Here is a 20,364-nt window from a genome sequence, read left to right as displayed (position 1 = left end):
TGACATGAGATTGTATGACAAATATATCTAAGCCAGGGTAATATTGGAGCAAATTTCCATTCTCATTTTGCTCTGCAAAATCCTTGAGGGCCAATGTCAGTGAGCTAAGGCAAGTGCTGGTGTAATGTAACTGTGAGAGCGATCAGATATCTTAAAAATTTTGGAATTCTTGTTATTACAGAATGAAATTCATTCTATTTTTGTTTTGTTATTCCCTGAGAATAACTTAATTGGCATGAATATCAGAAAATCTGTCTTAAAAGAGAGAGTTAGAGCTAACCATTTGATTTGCTGTCTGTGATAGGAAAGATGCTGGATATTTCTTTGCTGCAAGTCAGAGTAGCAAATTTTCTTGCAATGAGGGAATGCAAATATGTACACACATATTTTAGGTATTTTTGACCAGGTTTTCTACATTTGTAAAGCAACAGTCATGTTGAACCAACCTTGTTTAATACTTTGAAGAAAAAATAATGCAATGGAGATGGTTTTCAACATCTAAACCAAGAATGGACTTGCAAATTAAATTAAATATAGTGCAGCATTAGATGACTCATGTTAGTAGGAGGAAGAATGAAGACAAACTTGTGTCTGCCCACTGGCTGACTGTCATGTAATGTGTCACAACACAATTTTACTTTTGGATATAGAGATGTGCTGTAATATATAGATTATGAAACTGAGACTTGCACAATAATGTAGTGTTGAACATTAAGACAATAAAAATGCATATGCCCAAATCAATTTTGTACATTTGTATCAACAAGTTTATTAATCACATTGTCAAGAACAACAACCTCCATTTTTGGATAAAATGCCTTTAAGTTTACCAGTAACAGTCGGATAGGTTCAAGGAACAATTGGCATTTTTACACAGAAACTTCAGAATTATTCCAAAAAAATTTAGCATACTTACCTCTGATGTGTCCTGATGTGGTCGTTTACACAGGCACTTTTAGGGCATTTTTACACAGCCTTCCTGTGTTGCGGAGTTTTGTCGGAGGAGTAAAGTCATATTCATTAGGCCTGTTTCTTACAGAGTAGATACGGTCATTTTACACTGCAGCCACTCCGTAATAATCTGTAGGGGTCCCAGTGTAAAAATTACGGGATGGAATTTACATAATAAATTCCATCTCGACATTTTTACACTGCCACTGGAGCAGAAAATTTCCTGGAAGTTTCTGCTCTTCAGCAGCTGTGTAAAAGTGCCTAATGAGAAAATATTGAAATTATTTAGTAAAACATTGCATTTTATTTTTTTCAAGAATGATTATGTAGCAAAGAAACTGGCCCTATGGCTTACGATGTCCATGCCAGCCTTTTTGCCCATCTATACTTAACCCATTTTTCTCCATTAAGGCTATTTACTTCTACAATTGCCCATTTAAGTGTCTGTCTAAATACTTCTCAAACATAGTAATTGTATTTGATTTCATGCCTCTTCTGGCCACTCTGGATATCAACCACTTTGTTTTTTTAAAATAAAACTTACTCTTATCTCCCATCTTAAAACTATGTCCTCTTGTGTTTGATATCCTTGCCATGGGAGAGAGATTTTGACTATCGTGCTATCTGCCTTTCACAAATTTGCATACTTGTTCAGGTTATCCCTCAGCTTTCTTCAATCTGGGGAAAATAAGATCAACTTATTGTCTCCCCCAATAACTAAAGGCCTCCAATGCAGGTAACATCCTGATGAATCTCATCTACCCTCTCTCCAGTGCAAACAAATCCTGGTAATGTGGAGAGTAGAATTGCACATTTTTCTCCTAAGTGCAGCCTAACCAGTGTTTTGAAAATTACAATATAACTCTTGTATTCTATGCCCTGATTTATACTTGCTTCACCATTTTATCCATCTATATTGGACTTGAATCCAAATGTGTCTCCCTGTTCATTAACATTCCTTAGTGTTCTACATTTTTACTGGATATGTCCTACCCCTATTTGACTTTCTAAAATGCATCACCTCACTCTTGGGATTAAATTCCATCTACTGTCACTCCAACCAATTCTCCAAGTGATCTATATCCTACTGAAGCTGTAAGTGCTGTGATTGTTATAAAAACACCAAAAATGCTGGAGAAACTCAGCCGGTCTTTTCAGCATCTATAGGAGACAAAGATATATTACCGATGTTTTTGGCCTGAGCCCTTCTTCAAAGAAGGGCTTTTTCCTTTTTTGAGAATTATTGGATGCAAGATGCTATTCCTTGCTTAGATGTCTGGTTATTGCAGGATGCAATTCATTTACAGCATTCGTTATGTTTTGTTATCCCATGAAAATAGCTAAATCTTCCAGTTTTCTGGAAAATACTTCCCTCATATTTGAACTTGTTTTTGAAATACCTGTTTTCAATTAATCATTTGAATGTACTCACCAAACAATTTGAATGTTGTATTAGTTCTGTACAACTGTAAAGGACAGCACAGTTAACATAGTGCCAGTGATTACAGTGCCATTACAATGACGCTATTACAGTGCCAACGATCAGGACTTGGGTTCAAATCCCGCACTGTCAGTAAGGAGTTTGGATGAGTCTGCGTGGGTTTCCTCCCATTGTTCAAAACATAATGGGTGATGCAGGTTAATTGAGTGCAATTGGGCAGCGTGGGCTCATGGGCCAAAAGGCCCATGACCTGTAGGTCTAGTCTAAAATCTTTTTAAATTAAATGTGTTAGTCTTCAGTGAAAGATTATCTTGTAGGTGTTTTAGGGCTCTAACCTTTTTGCCATTTTCATTTTAGAGCTAAACACCATAAGTTGAAATATGGTACAGAATTGAATCAAGGAGATATGAAGCCTCCAAATTATGATTCTGGTAAGATTTTCCTTGTTGAAGTAGGCAAAGAGTAAAACTTGAAAGAATATCATACACAATTTCAAGTATTATAAATGAATTGAGAAACCAGATGTTAATAGAAAGGCTTTGGATTTGCCTGTGAAATATAAAATTTCTAGTTGTAGGAAAATTTGAGAGCCATGTTCCAAAGTGACTTGCGGTTAGGAGGAAAAGCAACTGGTGCTCAAGCCTGCTAGACATGCATTTGGTGTACTAAAAGTTTTATTCACAGTGTTGAGGGATCATTGTTATTAATTTCTAAAATGTATTTGTACAAGGCAATACAGGGGTTGTAGGTTCATTTGGGCAGCAGCGGGCTCATGGGCAGGAAGGACCTGTTACTGTGCTGTATGTCTAAATTTAAATTTTTAATTCTTTGATCTTCAGCATTGGGATAATATTTGAACACAGTTGTCAAAACTACTTCTATACTTTAGTAATTTTAGTTTTTGGAAAAAAATCCTTTTAGAACTTATTTTGTTGATTCCCCCCCCCCCCCACCCCCTGTTTTTAATTGTCTGATTGTACTTGGATAGCTAGCTAGATTTAGCAGTAGTTTAATTTTAATTTGTCAACTGTCTGACACAAAGATTGTTGTCTGCTATGTCAAATTTTATATTCATATTTTGATTTGAAAACTTGGCATAAGCTGCTTGGATTTCCCAACAGTACATCCAAGGGGCCAACTTGGGAATTACAAAAGCAGTTGGTTTAAATGTGTTTAGAACAAAAACTGCTGACACTGGAAATCCAAAACGGGAAAGACTCAGCAGGTCAACAAAGAAGGAAGCAGTCGACATTTTGGATGGAAACGCTCCTTCAGAATTGAAAAATTAGAATTTGATAAAGTTAAGTTTCAGAGATCAGAGAGGCGAAGAAAACTGGAGACATGCAGACAAAAGTTGTGAAGATTATCAAGCCTTAAAATTACCCTAAAAATTTGGCAGTTGGGGACAAAAGAAAAGAAGAAACCAATTGAAGTAGAGTGGTGTAACAGTATCTATGCAAAGAAAAAGAAAAATGGTACAGTGACCTGAAATTGTTCAATACCAAGTTAAGGGCTGCAGAGGTCTGTAATGCACCCATGCAGAAAATGAGATGTGATCCTCAAACTTGTGATGGGTATTGTTGGGTCATTGTAAGCGGCTCAAGACACTTTAGAGTAACTGGAGCTCAAGGAGTGTATAAGTAGGTAATGATTGTTGAGGAATGAATATTTTCCAGAACAAGATGAACTGTTCTTCATACACTGCCAGGGGGGGATCTTTACATCCACAATAAATAAAATTTTTAATTGAGATCACTTCTAAAAGAATACAGCGTTTAAGCAACTGAACAGATTTTGATGAACTCCAACAGCATCTTTTGGATGGGGGGTGGGGGGAGACAGCCCTCTGATTCAATTAAGTATAAAGATAATTTGGTTAGTTCTGATACTTGGGGGGAAAAACACACCCATTCAGCTTCTTTTGGAAGAGAGCTGAGTGTTGACTGCACTGCTAACTAGCAGAGTACTACTTTCCCCTATCTAAAGGTACAATTGGGAAGTATAACTTCGACACATGTTCAATATCATTGTTAATAGTGAGGTTTTCTCAGTGTGACTCGTTGCTTTTCTAGATGAAGGGAATGAAAATGAAATACATACCACCCAGAATAATCAATTAACATGGAAGCAAGGGAGGCAGTTGCTTCGTCAGTGAGTATCTATATTCACTCTTTCATTTTAAAAATATTCTATTTCTAACATCTTAAACGTCAGTGTCAACTGTAAAAAGTTGTAAGTTTGTCATTCAATTTTGCATTTAAAATTGAATGACATAATAAGCTTGGAAGTAATATTTTAATTTGTAACTTGAGATATACCATTCCTTGTAGTATTAGGACACAAAATATTTTTTGATAAACTGGCTGTCTTTTGATGTTAATTAGCGCAGTATATTTGGCTTATTTCAACATTTATTATTAAATTTATGTTTGAATGTTTCTGGAAATGTATTTATATGAATAAATATTTTTGGAAGTTTCCCCACCAACTTACCACGACACCACATTGCCCCCACCATCCAAACAAGGAATCTGCTGAGTTTCTCGGTGTAGACAATGTAATGAATGCTGAATTGTTAACAATAGCTCTGCACTGGGAGCTTTCATTTTCCTGCGACTATAGAGGCTGGTACTGAAAGAGACTCTCATCACTTTGGATCTGCAGCTGGTACGAATGACTTTTTTTGCTTGTACCCACAGTAGAAAAGCAAAATTTTGAAGAGTATTTCCTGGTAGTATATTTTCTTCATCTTTTCAAAATAGTGCAGCATTTGTAGCTGGACAAATTGTAGTGAAACTTTACAAAATTCTTATCCTTGTTTAAAAAATGCTGCAATTTATTGTGTTTTGCCAGATACTTGCAGGAGGTGGGTTACACAGATACCATAATAGATGTGAAGTCAAGACGAGCACGGGCACTACTTGGCCTCACTGGTGATGACCTAGATAAATTATCAGAAAACAAGAGTCTAAAGTCTGTTATAAATGGTGGTGAAACTCTATTAAAAAGGACAGACATGATTGGGTAAGTGCCTTATACTACCAGTGTACATTTACTATAAATTAAATTTAAACCCAAATTTAAATTTTTCAACCTCAGCCCCTTGTAACTAGATCTCTTTAAAACATGCTAATAATATGTTAGCGCATTGCTCAGTTTTTATGCAAATAATATTCTGTTTTTATAATTCATTAGAAACTAATTTTCAATTCTCTCTCAATGCACATAGGCCATAACTATCTATTGCATTGTTTCTGTGTTGAATAAATTTGAATGCTGTCTCAGTTAAATTTCTTTGTATTTTCCATTGTTTCCAACATTTAAATATTTGATTTCATACGATGAGAGAATGCAAACTTCTTTAAATGTGGGGCTTAAACTTCAAGTTATTTTTGTTGTTACATATTTGATGTCATCTGTGATTATTGTTGAATGTGATTATTGATCAAAAAGAAAATTGTTGCATTAATGTCATAGAAAAGTGTAATTGTGAAATGTGAAGTGTTAATTGGTTTTCCTGAATTAATCTAGCATATCTCAAAAGTTTTCTTTTCCTTTTTGGCAGGGTAGTGAAGGGACTTTTTTTTCCATAATTTGAAAGTTCATCTGATCTTTACCTTGTTGCTTGAACTGAACTTGTATTAGAGTTTGCATAACTTGCATTTTATGTAATGAGTTTATTGTCATCTACATAAGAACAAAAATCTTTACTTGCTGCAGCTATACAGTGCAGGGTATTGCAGAGGGTTTAAGAGGAACAAAATATAGAAATGTTTGCCTTTACCAGTTAGAAAATCAACAGTTAAGTGAGACATAATTGTTTCTCATTGCAATAAATGGTTTACATTTTTTTTAATAGAATCATGTGGTTTTTTTTAAAGTAATTCCGGAGAGAATCTCAAACCACTTCCAACCGATTCAGCAGATGTGCTGGAAACATTCAAATTTCTTGAAAATGCTGCAGCGGTATTTAGTGATGAAGGTGAAGATGATGAGACTGATGGAAAAGAGAGGACAATAATTGACACTTCGGTAAGTTAAATGTTTGGGTGCCTGAATAAAAAAAGGTGAAATTTATGAAAAATATGCCAAATTAATTCCAAGGTTTCCTTTCAAAGATGCTCATAAATGTCTTTGGTAAGTTTCACATTTTAAATGATCACTTTATTCCCAATTTATGCTGAAAGATTCAAATTCTTGTAGCTTTTAAAATGATATGATATAGTGTGAAAGGATTTTAGTGTGGCTTTTGAAATACATCTTTGTTTCAAGATGTTCTTTATGAATCATTCAAGCAGTTGCAAGTGACCTGGTTATTATTTTCAGATTATGCAACCTTTTATAAAACAATCAGTTGGCCTCCAAACTGCTTCCCTTCCCTTCCTGTTAAGTACAAGTTGCCTTGTTTATTGTGCATTGCTCCAAATGACCAGCTCTGTGGCCTGGGTAAATCCACGGCCCAGGTTTTCCATTTAGTGCTAACTTCTCAAAGCTCACTTTGAAAACTTTTATTTACTCATTAGTTTTAATCTTTCCTACTACCTCTATTATGCCTTCTCCCCGCCCCGCCCCCCCCCCTTCCCATCTGGGAACCACCTATTCAGGACTCCTGGTGTCATGCCCAAGAAAGACCAATGGCCACCATATTTGCCACTTTTCACCTCTGTTACACTCCAGTAACTTTCAGACGCACCAGTTCAACAATGTTTTGCTTTTGATCTTCTCTGGGTCTTTGCATCTGCAGCATAAATATCTGAGCATCTTTATAATACAACTTCATGCTCTCTTAGGTGGTCCTTTCTTCCCATCAAATTAATTTCCCCATCTTTGCTTTGGGAAGTGATTATTTTTTAAGTACACAATATGTCTGACTGGTTGGGATCAATATAAAATTTAATGTGCTGCTTTGAATTTATACCTATGATTTTCCATTTGCATTTTTGCAGGTTCTGTATTGTCCTGTCAAACTGGTCTTAAACTGGAGTAAATTAAAGAAATGTCAACCATGTTGATTTCTCGTGCTGAATTCTAGGCCTGTCCTCACAGAATCTATTTACTTTCCAGTTCAAAAGCCTTCCTGCTTGCATGCACTTATTTAACTGTTATGAGGGTCAACTTAAAAAAAGCTTACAAATGAGTCGGTCAAAACAGGCCTCCTCACCAGTATTCTTGCACTTAATTAGGAAATATTAGTGAAATCAATCTTGCCAAAATTCTGTCAAGTGGTGATTTTTGTCATGCTTTTATTACACTTGGACTAATGTTCTCTTATGTTCTTCCACTTTTCCCCACCTCGCCTAAAGCCAGAAATATGCATGCAGACTTTCATGAAAGTGAAAAAGGTTCCTTCACAATAATTTTTTAATAATTGTGAACATTAATGATGCACAATGAAAGCAATGCACACCAATGAATTTTCAAAAATATTTTATCCCACATTACGTATCTTCCTCATTTTAAAATTCACTTTACTGAAAACTTACTTCAGTCTCAGGAATCTAAGGCCTCAAGGTTTGGACTTGAGAATGGATGCTTAGCAAAAGAAGGAAGTGCCAGAGGAGTTATAAACGTGAGAGAATCTGTGCATTCGATAGTGGGGGAAGGATAGATAATTGATGATGTAGAATTAAATAGATGCACAAAAGACCAAGCCAGAGGAGCAAAGCATTTTGGGTTGAAATTATGTTTGGGTTATGTGATAATAAATATGGGACACATTGTTGATGGGTGAGCAAGGATTGAGAAAGAGCTAAGACACTAATTTTACTCTTTCTAAGTGAAAGCTTGATGGTTTATATTTGCAATTTGTACCATATTCCTTTCTTGTTTTTACAATACAACCATAATGGCTGTGCAATTCAAGGCATCATCTTAAACATAGTATTTAAATTGAGAAGAATGGGGAAAGGAGCCAGTGGAGAAAGAGGGAATAGAAATGCGGGGAAAGGAAAAGGAGTAGAACAAAAAATTCTAGGTACTTTTAAAGATGCCTTTCCTGTATGTGGCCTATGCTCTAGCTAATGCAGTGATGTAGCACCCTCTGATGGTGAGTGTTAGGAAGTGCAGTGGAAGTTCAAATATTTAACTTCGATAACTGAGGCAGGACTTCTACAGCAAATGGCAGGGCCACAGCATATTTAAGGGGGTGGGGATTGCATGGACTAAAATCATAAACTTTTTTTATGTAGTCGGTTAGAGAGACCAACTAAAGTTGACTGCTTCTTGGGGAAGGGGGCCTATAAACTGAGTAGTGTCCTAAGGGACCATAAACCAAAAAAAAAAGATTGAGAATGGATGAGTTATGGCAGTGGTTTTCAAACTTTTTCTTTCCACTTACATACCACCTTAAGTAATCCCTATGCCATTAAGGTGGAATGTGAATGGAAAGAAAAAGGTTTGAAAACCACTGTTTTAATCGTATCGAATTAACTTGTTATGTGTACAGTTTCATGACTCCAAAGGAAATGGGCCAATGACAAGTTTTCTCAAGAAAAATATTTCAGTAGCGATTGGGTCTGGAGCAGTGATTCTCAACCTTCCCTTCCCACCCACATCCCACCTTAAGTAATCCCTTACTAATCACAGAGCACCTATGGCACAGGGATTACTTAAGGTGGTATGTGAGTGGAAATAAAAAGTTTGGAAACTACTGGTTTAGAGGAATATGGGTCAACATAGGCAAAGGGGACCAACTCAGGTCGGCAGCTTGGTCAGTATGTACGAATTAGGCCATCCGCATAATATAATTAACTCTATGACTATGCAGACAGCAACTGACTGCCACTAAATAAGTGAGAGATCCCATTCATACGTTAATAAATATCACAATATTATGTCCTCATACAGGGGCAATACTATTAAAATATTGAGTCCTTGTTTTTATCAGTATTGTACTGTCTGTAAATTGATCAATATTAGATATAATCTGTACTTGTCTTTACTGTGGAAGTATATTGTACATAGAGCTGATTTAAATATAATGTGACGATGAAAGATACTTCCTTGACAACTTTTTAAAGTTTGCAGTAAATTTTTAAAAAATCCACAGTTCATGATGATCACTTGCTGATTATATTGCTCATTTAGCAGTTTGACAAAGTTGTACCATCTAATGCAATAGAAGATATGGATACCGAGGAAGCACTGAAAGAGTTTGACTTCTTAGGAACAACTGAAGAAGGTGAAGACACAGAAGAGTCTAGGAGTGCAGGCAATGGAACAGAGTGGGGTAAAACTTTGCTTTAAAACAATCAACTGCAAAAATAAATTGGTTGTTAATTAATTTTCAACATTTGAAGGTAAATTGGAAAAAAAATAGTATTGTTAAGAAATCTGAACATGCCACTGAGGTCAGCTGAGGGAAGGAATAGGAAGTGGAGAAGTTTAAAAATGTTCAATTGAAGATAATGTTGGCATTTGGGAGGAGAGATGGTTTAACTTTATAAATGAAAAATGGGACTTAATACAAGTATGTTCAAATACTTAGAATTGACTAATTTGGCACCAAAAAGTGCAGAAAGCTGGAATGAGAACATTGAAGGCCATTGTGGAATTGGCTGGAGTTGCAAAGTGATAATGAGATGAAGCCACAGTTGCAATTGTAGATGAAGACAGTATTTCCGGACAGTCAGAAATCATAGAATTGTTAAAGCCTATAGGTTACTCAGCTTGTTGAGTCCATGCCAGATCCTAAAAGAGCATACTGGCCAGTCCCATTCCCCTGTTCTTTCTCCATAACTCTGCATGTGGTTGTCTCTTATACTTATCCATTTCCCTTTGGAAAGTACTGACTAACTGATTGCTTCCATCAGTCTATCAATATGATGTGAGAAGCAGTTTTAGTTGAATAATCAAACTCTGTGATGTCTTTATCAACGTTAATGAGTCAACCATGAGGAAAATAATAGAAATTACTCTTTGCTATGTATTTCATGTAAATTGTATGAAGAAATTTTGGGAGTAGTCTGTGCAATCCCAAAAATAAAACGTGCATTCCCTGGGAGGATATGTGTGGAGGAAAATCTGCAAAATTTGCTATGTTCAAAGGATTACCTCAAAATAGTCACTAGAAAACAGGTTTGATATTGTCAATTAGAGTTGTGTAACCTAGGGATTACCTATATCTCTTGTTCACTTGAGGGGAATAAAAGAATTAGTGCTTTTATTTTGAAATCACTTTTAACTTTGGTTAGCTGGCATTTGACAAATTGCTAGTATATGAATATAGCAACATTAGCTCTGCAAGACAAGAAAAACTTGTAAAGTTGTAGCAGACTGTGTTAAAATAGTGCCCAAAGTAACAATTATTGCAAAGAATGTCAATGAGAATCAAGAGAAATTTGTTGGGTCTGGTTGCATCCACAGAGAGAAAGTGTTGATTGACCATTTTTCTCTGTGGATGCTTCCCAACCTGCAGAGTCCCTTGCATTTCTCATTGTTCACACATGACTCCATCATCTGTGGCTCTTCAGTTTCTCAAGAAAATATTTGTTGCATGGATGTTTCATATCATGCTTAAATAAGTCTATTGTGTCTCTGGTGCCAGAAATGCATGCATTTGAGCATTAAACTGTGTAAATCCCACTGTTGGTTTATCTACCCTATCTCTAAAATAGCCAACATGATATAGACTGAATTGAGGAATACTCAGATACAACAAAATTCCAGACTTGATTATGATTAATTTTAATTTAATTAAAATTCATGCTGTAAATATTCCTGTGGAACTGTATAATCGTTTGGCTCTTTATGGACTTGCTATGATTTTTTTAACAGTGCATGTTGGAATTGCCTGCTAATGGTGTAAGAGCTCAGTTAGGCATTCTCTGATTTGTCTCGCTATGCTGTGTTTAGACAAGGAAGATATGTGTCCCACACCAGAGAGCTGGGATGTGGACCAAGGACTAATAACCAAACTGAAGGAGCAGTACAAAAAGGAGCGGAAGGGGAAAAAGGGGGTGAAGAGTAAGTGCGTATAAAATCTGGTTTACTTTTGGCTCATAAACCATCTTTACCACAGCTTTAAAAAATCAATTATTCAGAAACTCTTGCTATTCTTTTAAAACCATCCTTTAGTCCAAACTATTTTTGATCCTCTCTCTCACCATTACCTTAGTTTAACATTTTTTTCAAGAAGTTGCTGGGAAAAACTATAGTTAATTCCTTTTGTTATTTGCTTGCTGATTTTTTTCTGCAATCTCCATTTATTTTATGTCATAGATTTTTAGCTTTGTCCTGAAGAATAATCAAACTTTCAGAATGCTATACAAATAGGAAAATATTAATGTGGCTAGAGCCCTATTCTATTTTGTCGGTTTGGTTGAAGGGGGTGGGAGCTTCTCTTTAGTGGATAAAAGTTAACATTGTGATTGGCAAAAAAAAATAATGAACTATTAATTATAGACAACAGATTCCATCTTAGAAATTATCCACAAAATGCAATCTCAATTATGAACCAACCCCAGAGAAGGGACAAGTACATCATGGCGCGCCTCATGCAATGTGTATCATCAAACAATGTCAGGGCTCTTTAAGTTGAAAGCTGTAAAAATATCAATCAAATGTGCAATTGCAGTATAAACACCCATTAGCAATTTGTTTCTTCAATATGTACTTTCTGTTATGGGCCCTAGTGCTCTGCACAGTATAATAAATGTCAGTATCTTGCAAGAGTTTTACATGTATTTTTAGGTTAAGGATGGGTAACTAAAAGGTTGCAAATTCATGCATGTGCATTGTTTCTGTTTCCAGCTTGTTTGATGATATGCTCACTTATATATGGACTAGAATTGTAAGCCAGAAGTAGGGAAGGCTGTGACTTAGCCAGTATTTGACATGTTGGGAATTGAGTTCCAGGAGAAAATTTATTTTCATCTTCCTGGTTTCTTTGTTTTCTCATCAGTTTTACTCTTTTAATGATTACGGTGATAAAATCAAATCAATGGCCTGTAATTTTCACCTTTAATACTTAAAAGTATACAATTAGATAATTATTCTTGTATTTCTTAACAGGACCGAATAGATCGAAGTTGCAGGACATGTTGGCTACTTTAAGAGATGTAGATGAACTTCCTCCACTGCAGTCTTCAGTAAGTTCCCCCCCTAGACCAATTAACACACGACTGTCTGAGCATGAAGCTGGTAGGACAGAAGAAGGTACGTGGAAAATAGTCATCTTGGTAGTCTTAGATGTTGGTTTATATATTTTTACTTAAAACAGCTATGTATTCTCTAAAGTATTCTCATATTTGTATTGAACTAATAAATGTTTTATTTTGAAATATGCCAGTTGAGGCATTGACTTTTCCCCCAGGATCAGGAAAATCATTTATCATAGGTACGGATGAAGCACTGGAAAATGCATTGGGTCTTGGGGAGTTGGCTGGCCTTACTGTTGCTAATGAAGCAGACCCTTTAAATTATGATGTAAGTTAGAATTTCTCTTCAATTAAATTTTTTGTGCGATTGGTATGGCCAATGAACACAATTTCCTACTGTGACATTCATTAAAAATGGTGTTTCATCCTGTTCAATTGAACCTCAAAATTTGATCAACTCAGCACATGTAATAACTCTAACCTGGCATTGAAGGTTCTGTGCCTGAGTCCCACTCCAGAACCAATGCATGTGTGAGTCTTACACACTCCTTGACTTAAAAATATCTTGAATTCCTTTCACCACAATATTTCTCTGAACTTACATTCCCCTGATAGAATAGTTAATAATTTTGGGACTTAAACTAATTATTAAAAAGTTTAACAGGGAATTTGAAAACTTTTTGACACTCATTGGCTGAAAGTGTATGGAAATGTTATATTAAAAAACTATCTGGTTGAACACTTGAAGAACCATAACTTACCAGGCTAAGTACTTTTTTTTTAAAAATAGGAACTATGTGGACCATAAAGGAAACTGATTAAGCAGTTATTTTTCATAGACTTGGCACTGGACCAGTGGATCAAATTCCCTTTTTCATCATATAATTCCAAAGTTTGGTTGATCTGGGTGAAAATCCATAATTGATCATTGTTTAAGGCCTTGAGTGGTTGCAAGAACATGCAAGATAATAAAATTTTGTGAAAGAAAGATTTAAGATATAGACTCAACTAATCTGTAATTGGTACCAATTTTGATTTAGTTCCAGTAATAATGTTTATTACTTTTCATACTCACATTCTGAGAAGTTTTTTTGGTTTTGTAACAGATCACCAATAATAAAGATGCATTAAGAAAGACTTGGAATCCTAAGTTCACATTACGGAGTCATTTTGATGGGATAAGAGGCCTTGCGTTTCACCCGGTTGAACCAGTTCTGGTAACTGCCTCAGAAGATCATACTGTGAAGTTGTGGAATTTACAAAAGACTACCCCGGCAAAAAAGTAAGAATGAAAAAGTACATTACACATGATAAAATGCGTAAACCTGGATGAATTTCATTTTCTGTATTGGACTTGTTAGTCAAGCTTAATTTTTTTGATGTCATTTAAAAACATAGAATATTTTATTCAGTGATAACATTGTTCCGTAGCAATAAATATCAATTATCCAGAGCTTGTGGTTTCATTTCAGAACTGGCCCTTTCATTCATTTGCTTTAAGAATTCGATGGATTGCTCTCAGATTGTTGACATACCTTTTGTGGGGTGTGCTAGTTAGTGGCAGGATGGTCAATAAAATAGATCAGAAGGATAAAGGTGGAGGGGAAATGGTGAAAATTGAGATGGCTGCAATAACATGCAAGATAATAACATTTTGTAAGAGAAAGAATTAAGATATAGACTGAACTAATCTGTAATTGGTACCAATTTTGATTTGGTTCCAGTCTAAGGAGACAAAATTGATACATAACCAAAAATCCTGTTTTTTAAATATTTTATTTAAAATTTTTAAACCACAATAATAATTACATTAAATTCAAAAGTTATTTCAAAAAGTTATACACGTGGTATAAAAACCCCCTTCCCACTCTTCCTCCTCCCCTACCCCCATGAAAAAAGAGAATAAAGCAAGAAGGACCGGAGAATGCCAAGGGAATAGAGCATTTATATCATAAATTTTAATATTGGAGATTACCAAGAAATGAGGTCTTCAGAGAGTCTATTCAACATACAGACCCACATTTTGTAAACATGGGAGCCATATTTTCCAAAATACATGATCTTTCCTTTGTAAACTGTAAGTAATCTTCTCAAGTGGTATACAGCTACGAAATTCTGCATGCCACCTTTCCATACCTAGATCTATATTTGACTTCTTTGATATTGCTATACGTTTTCTTGAGACTACTAAATTCAATTTAATACATAGCTAATTTTAATTTAAGCCTTATAACTTTAATATTTCTCAATAAAAATAACATTGGATCCTGTGGGAACTTGGGCCTTGTAATCCAATCTCACATCCACACCTAAAACATAAATCTGATATAGCAGGATTCAACCTATTTAATTTTTATGGAGTCAAATATAACTGATGCAAAAAATTATATTGAACTAACCTCTATCTAACATTTATAATTTTTGTCATATTATTCTTGCACAGTTCCGTCCAATCTTTCTCATTTATTTGTCTATTTAGATCCACTTCCCATCTTAATCTCAATTTATACACCCCTATTGTAGGGACTTTCCTTTATACATTACAGAAATGAATGTATTTGCATCACAATTACAAATCAGAAATTCCAGTTCACTCCAACTAGGTATCATCAAACTCAGGTCTATTTTATTAATCAAAAATGCCTTAACTAGATAATAGCAAAAGAAAGTAATATTAAGTACATTAAATTCACTCTTCATTCGTTCAAATGTTATAAATCTTCCAGCTTCAAAACAATCCTCTCAATACCCATCCCCATCCAAGTCCTTGAAAATTGATTATCTGTAGAAAATGGAATGTCTGTTTTGACAAAGAGGCATCTTTTGTGAAACTAAACCTTTCATAACTATTTCATTAACAGTATTATTCCATAATTCAATCAAATGTTTCAAAATATGTGTTTCCCTACCAACAATTTTGAATTCCATTTATAGGTAAAATCCTGTAAATTTATTTCTTCCATTTTACTAAGTTCTATATTAACCCAAGCAGGAATTTTACTAAACAATACATTAATAAATCTCAATTGAGCAGCTTCATAATAATTCTTAAAATGGGGAAGTTGTAAACCCTCCACTTCAAACTTCCAAGTCAGTTTTTCTAAATAGACCCTCGCCATTTTTTCTTTCCATAAAAACTTCCTAACGATTACATTTAATACTTAAAATTTTTTTGAGGAATTGAGATGGGGATCTTCTGTTGGACTCTATGGAAAATATTCATCTTAACACAATTTACCCTACCTACTAAAGTAATAGGTAGGGTATTCCATTTATTCAAATCCTCAATAATTTTATTAAATAAAAGTAAATAATTTAATTTATATAGATTCTTTAAATCATTATCAATCCAAATATCTAAATATTTAATACCTGCATCTGGTCTTCTAAATTTAGTAGCCATTTTACACTGAATATAATCACCATAAACTAAAGGCCTAATTTCACTTTTCTCCCAATTAATTTTTTATCCATAACTGTCCCCATGTTCATCCAATCTTGCATTTAATTGAGACAAAGAATTTATAGGGTCGGTCAAATAATCCATCATCAGTAAATAAATTAATTTTGTATTCCTCTTGGTTAACCTTTATACCCTTAATCTTAGCGCAGCTGATAAGACAAGATTCTAAGAGATCTATTGCAAAAATAAACAAGGCTAAGAACTCAATCTAGTTAATTGAAAAGAAGTAGAAACTTATCCATTAGTTACCACCCTTGCAGAAGGATTTTTATATAGGGCTTTAACCCAATTTACAAATGTTGTTCCAAAGCCAAACTTTTCTAATACTTTAATCAAAAAATCAAATTCTAATCTATCAAAAGCCTTCTCTGCATCCAAAGCTACTGCCACACTTAAATCACCTCTCTTTTGAACTAAATGAATTAGGCTAGCCAATCTTGCAATATTGTCAGCAGATTGCCGCTTTTTAACAAATCCTGTTTGGTCCATATGAATAAATTTGGTAAATATTTAGGTAATATATTTGCTAAAATTTTTGCAACAATTTTATAATCCGTATTCAATAACGATACTGGTGGATAAAATTCTAGATTTAATGGATCCCTATCTTTCTTTGGTATAAATGTAATTGCAGTAAAGAATAAGATACCACCGCTTGATTTAGCATCTCCATAAAAGGAGGAATTAAAAGGTCCTTGAACTTAAAAAAAAACACACACTCAGGTGGAAAACCGTCCTCCCCCTGTGACTTACCATTTTTAAATGAACTAAGTGCTTCACTGACTTGATGTAGAGGGGGCATCTAAATCTCTTTTATTTTGATTATTTCAAACTAGGTAAAATCTGAGATTTAAAAAAATTAACTTCATCTCTACTAGACTCAGATTTTTATAAATTAGAATAAAATAATTTGAATGAGTCATTAATTTCTTGAGGTTTACAAATAATCATCTTTGGGCTTTTTCTAATAGCGTTAATTATTCTAGAATGTTTTTAATTGCCAAGCAAGAATCTGATGAGCCCTTTCTCCTAATTCATAATGCTTCTGTTTAGTTCTCTCAATTAATTTTTCCATTCTAGAGGTTTGAATCGTGTTATAATAAGGTTTTTTTTGTATTAGTTTCTTTCTTTTCTCATCTGAAACCTTTGTAAGTCCTCCAAATCCTCTATTGCCATTTCCAATTGATCAATCTCTTTCATATAATCCTACTTAATTTTCACTGTAAAACCTATTATTTGACCTCTCAAATATGCCTTCAATTCATCCCAAATAATAAATTTACTAACTACTGAATTAGATTTTATTTCTAAAAATTCTTGAATTTTCTTTCTTATAAAATCACAGAAATCCCCTCTCTTCAACAATGTAGAATTAAGTCTCCACCTGTAAACCAGTTGCTCCCTATCAGGAACCAAACATGTCATTAAAAATGCCGAGTGATCAGATAAAATTCTAGCCTTTTTATCCACATTCATAACACTTCCTTGCATTTACGCCAACATCAAAAATAAGTCTATTCTAGAATAAGAATCATGCCTAAGGATTTAATCCTTACCAAATGTCTATCAAATTCAACTCTTTCAATACACTCAAAGTTACCTTTGCTTAATCAAGATAACAATTAAAATCCCCTCCTATCAATATTTTTTGTATGCTTCAGCTAAAAACTTAAAAGTTTAACGAATAAAATCTTTCGTCATCAACATTTGGTACATGGATATTTATATGCATCCATATTCCACAATAAATTTGACAGAGGACCAAGACAAATCTCCCCCATAGGATCAGTAACCACTCTTTGAATTTCAACAGGTAGTGTCTTCTTAAACAATATCACCACATCTCTTATTTTAAAATTAAATATTGAAGCTACCACTTGACCTACCCAATCTCTTTTTAATTTCTGATGTTCATACTCTGTTAAATGAGTCTCTTGTTAAAAATAAAAGCAAAATAAACTTTAATTTTCTTCTAACATGCCAAACTCATTTTTTTTCTTAATATGATTATTAAGCCCATTTATATTAAAATTTACTGGCCATTGATCTACTTCCCAAAAATTTGAAACTCCCCTTAGCTCTTCTCTTGGGCCTCCCACATCATAAAACTATTAACCACACTTGACATCTCCATCCAAAGGAAGGAAGTAAAGAAGAGAAAAAGAAAATGAAACTTTAAAAAGCCCCCCCCCAAACAAAAAAAGTACTGTCAAAAAAGAGACCAGTACTACCTCCCTCTATTGTGTGGGAAGTGGTCCAAGCTACTAAGTGGCACATAATAGGGAAGGAGAGGAAAAAAACCTTCCCCCCCTCCCCCACCAAGAGAACAAACATAATATAAATTTAAAAACAGATCATTTATAGGTGTAGGTAGCCACATCAAGGACTCTGTTAACATGTTCTTTTTCAGGTCTTCAATTTTTTTGTGTGACAACACTCTGCAGCTTGTATCTTCTCAAGTTGTTGAATAGCCAGGCTTTGCACCTCAACTTGTTGAACCTCCTTATTACCTGGAAGAGAATTAGCAAATTCCAAAGCTTCCATTTCATTTACAAAGAATTGTGCTTGATTACCTCCAAAAAAAACCCTAAATGTAGCAGAATAACGAAAAGAAAACTTGTATAATTTCTTCCACAAAACTGATTTAGCTGGGTTAAACTCCTTGCTTCTTTTTACAATCACCATACTTAAATCTACGTGAAAGAATACTTACTTATCTGCCACTATCAATGGGCTTTGATATTGATGAGCCTTCTGGACAGTTGCTATCAATATTCTTTCTTTATCTTGATAACGCAAACATCTAATCAGAACAAAGTGTGGTGTCCATCCAGGTATGGTTTCTTTCTATTGCCCTGTGTGCTCTATCAAATTCAATTCCATTTGGAAAATTATCAGACCCCAGAATTTCTGGGATTCACTTTTTAAAAAAAACTGTACAGGATTAGAACCTTCGAAATCTTCTATCAGCCCAACGATTTTCACATTATTTTCTTGACTGTGATGTTCTAATATATCAGTTTTTTGTAAAAAGCTCTTTCTTCTCAACATCCCATGCAGTAACTGGTTGTTGCAAAAAAGAATGAGAAAAAAATTGTTTGAACTTAAAGGAAAAACTAAGAAATTTGAACTAAGTTTTTATGATCTCTCCACGTCTGCTTGGGTTTTCCCCGGGGGCTCTGGTTTCCTTCCACCATTCAAAACGTACCGGGGTTGTAGGTCAATTGGGTGTGGTTGGGCAGCAGGGGCCTGCAGGCCGAAAGGGTCTGTAATGTGCTGTATGTCAAAATTTAATACCATTAATCCAATTCTCCCATTCTTTACATTCATCAAAACATGGATAAAAGTACAGCTGGGATTAAATACAAATCAGGTCAAATAACAGGAGGGCATTGTTTTACCGAACTGAACAGCAGGTTTCCAGTGGCCTTTTTTCAGCATTGGCTAATGGCTCATTAGTTGATAATGGATTTATAGTGACAGTTTCAGAATCAGGATCATAATGTAACCTATATGGGGCTAAACAGGAAAGTCTGAAGGTGCTGTGATTGTAGTGCAATACACAAAAGTGGCAGAGAAACTCAGCAGGTCATGCAGCATCTATAGGAAGCAAAGGATAGCCAAACCTTTGGGTCTGAGCCCTTCGTCAAGCTGTCAGCAAAATACAGGTGTCTGAATAAAAAGGGGAGGAGGAGAGAAGCATAGGGTGGGCAGAAGAGAAAAATGGTGAGGGACTGGGAGATCATTTTGTAGATCACCTTTGCTCTGTCCGCTGCAATAAAGGGGACCTCCCAATGGCCAGCCATTTTAATTCCACACCCCATTGCCACACTGACATATATGTCTATGGTCTCAGGTACTGCCAAACTGAGGCTACCGATAAATAGTAGGAACACCTAATATTCCGTCGGGGCACTCTCTAGCCAGATGGCATTAACATCTAGTTCTCTGGTTTCCATTAGGCCCTTCCCTTGTCTCTCTTTCCCTTTCCCTCTGTCCCCTTTCCTCCAGCCTACTATCAACTCAATGTTTTTCCTGCCCCTTCTTCCTTGCTCTCCTCTTCTCCCCCATCTTTTTATTCAGGTGCCTGCCTGCTTTTTGTTTATACCTTAAAGAAGGATTCAGACTCAACATTGCTTGCCCACTGCTTCCTATAGATTCTGCATGACCTGCTGAGTTTCTCCAGCACTTTTGTGTACTACACAAGTGCCCAAATGGTACTTTTAGCATGGCAAAATATTCAAATGTGCTTGTCAAGGTAAGAATGGATGAAAATAAAGGTATATTGTAAGATTTGAGAGATAGAATGAAGCAGAGAGGTTTTCAAAATTTTTATAGGGCAGAGAAATGTCTGTGGTTCGAATGCCACCAATACTGAACTGGAGGTGTACAAAAAAAATTCTTGACCCTGC

General features: G+C 35.1%; 1 protein-coding gene across 2 annotated transcripts in view; it reads left to right on the top strand.

Moving 5' to 3' along the window:
- strn (striatin, calmodulin binding protein) overlaps positions 1 to 20,364 on the top strand; it is a 107,438-nt gene that overhangs the window by 63,301 nt on the left and 23,773 nt on the right. The window contains exons 3-11 of one of the 2 annotated variants that reach the window (XM_069885122.1): positions 2,750 to 2,823; positions 4,465 to 4,543; positions 5,246 to 5,416; positions 6,274 to 6,424; positions 9,482 to 9,620; positions 11,246 to 11,356; positions 12,404 to 12,547; positions 12,681 to 12,817; positions 13,596 to 13,771. In XM_069885122.1, coding sequence (XP_069741223.1) covers positions 2,750 to 2,823; positions 4,465 to 4,543; positions 5,246 to 5,416; positions 6,274 to 6,424; positions 9,482 to 9,620; positions 11,246 to 11,356; positions 12,404 to 12,547; positions 12,681 to 12,817; positions 13,596 to 13,771 — 1,182 coding nt within the window. Of the gene's footprint in view, positions 1 to 2,749; positions 2,824 to 4,464; positions 4,544 to 5,245; positions 5,417 to 6,273; positions 6,425 to 9,478; positions 9,621 to 11,245; positions 11,357 to 12,403; positions 12,548 to 12,680; positions 12,818 to 13,595; positions 13,772 to 20,364 lie in introns of both variants that reach the window. The other variant, XM_069885121.1, reaches the window with a different exon arrangement.

This window comes from Narcine bancroftii, chromosome 6 (genome assembly GCF_036971445.1).
Source record: "Narcine bancroftii isolate sNarBan1 chromosome 6, sNarBan1.hap1, whole genome shotgun sequence".
NCBI classification, from domain to species: Eukaryota; Metazoa; Chordata; class Chondrichthyes; order Torpediniformes; family Narcinidae; genus Narcine; species Narcine bancroftii.
The sequence above is the reverse complement of the archived record's forward strand: the minus strand, read 5'-3'. Positions and strand labels throughout refer to the sequence as shown.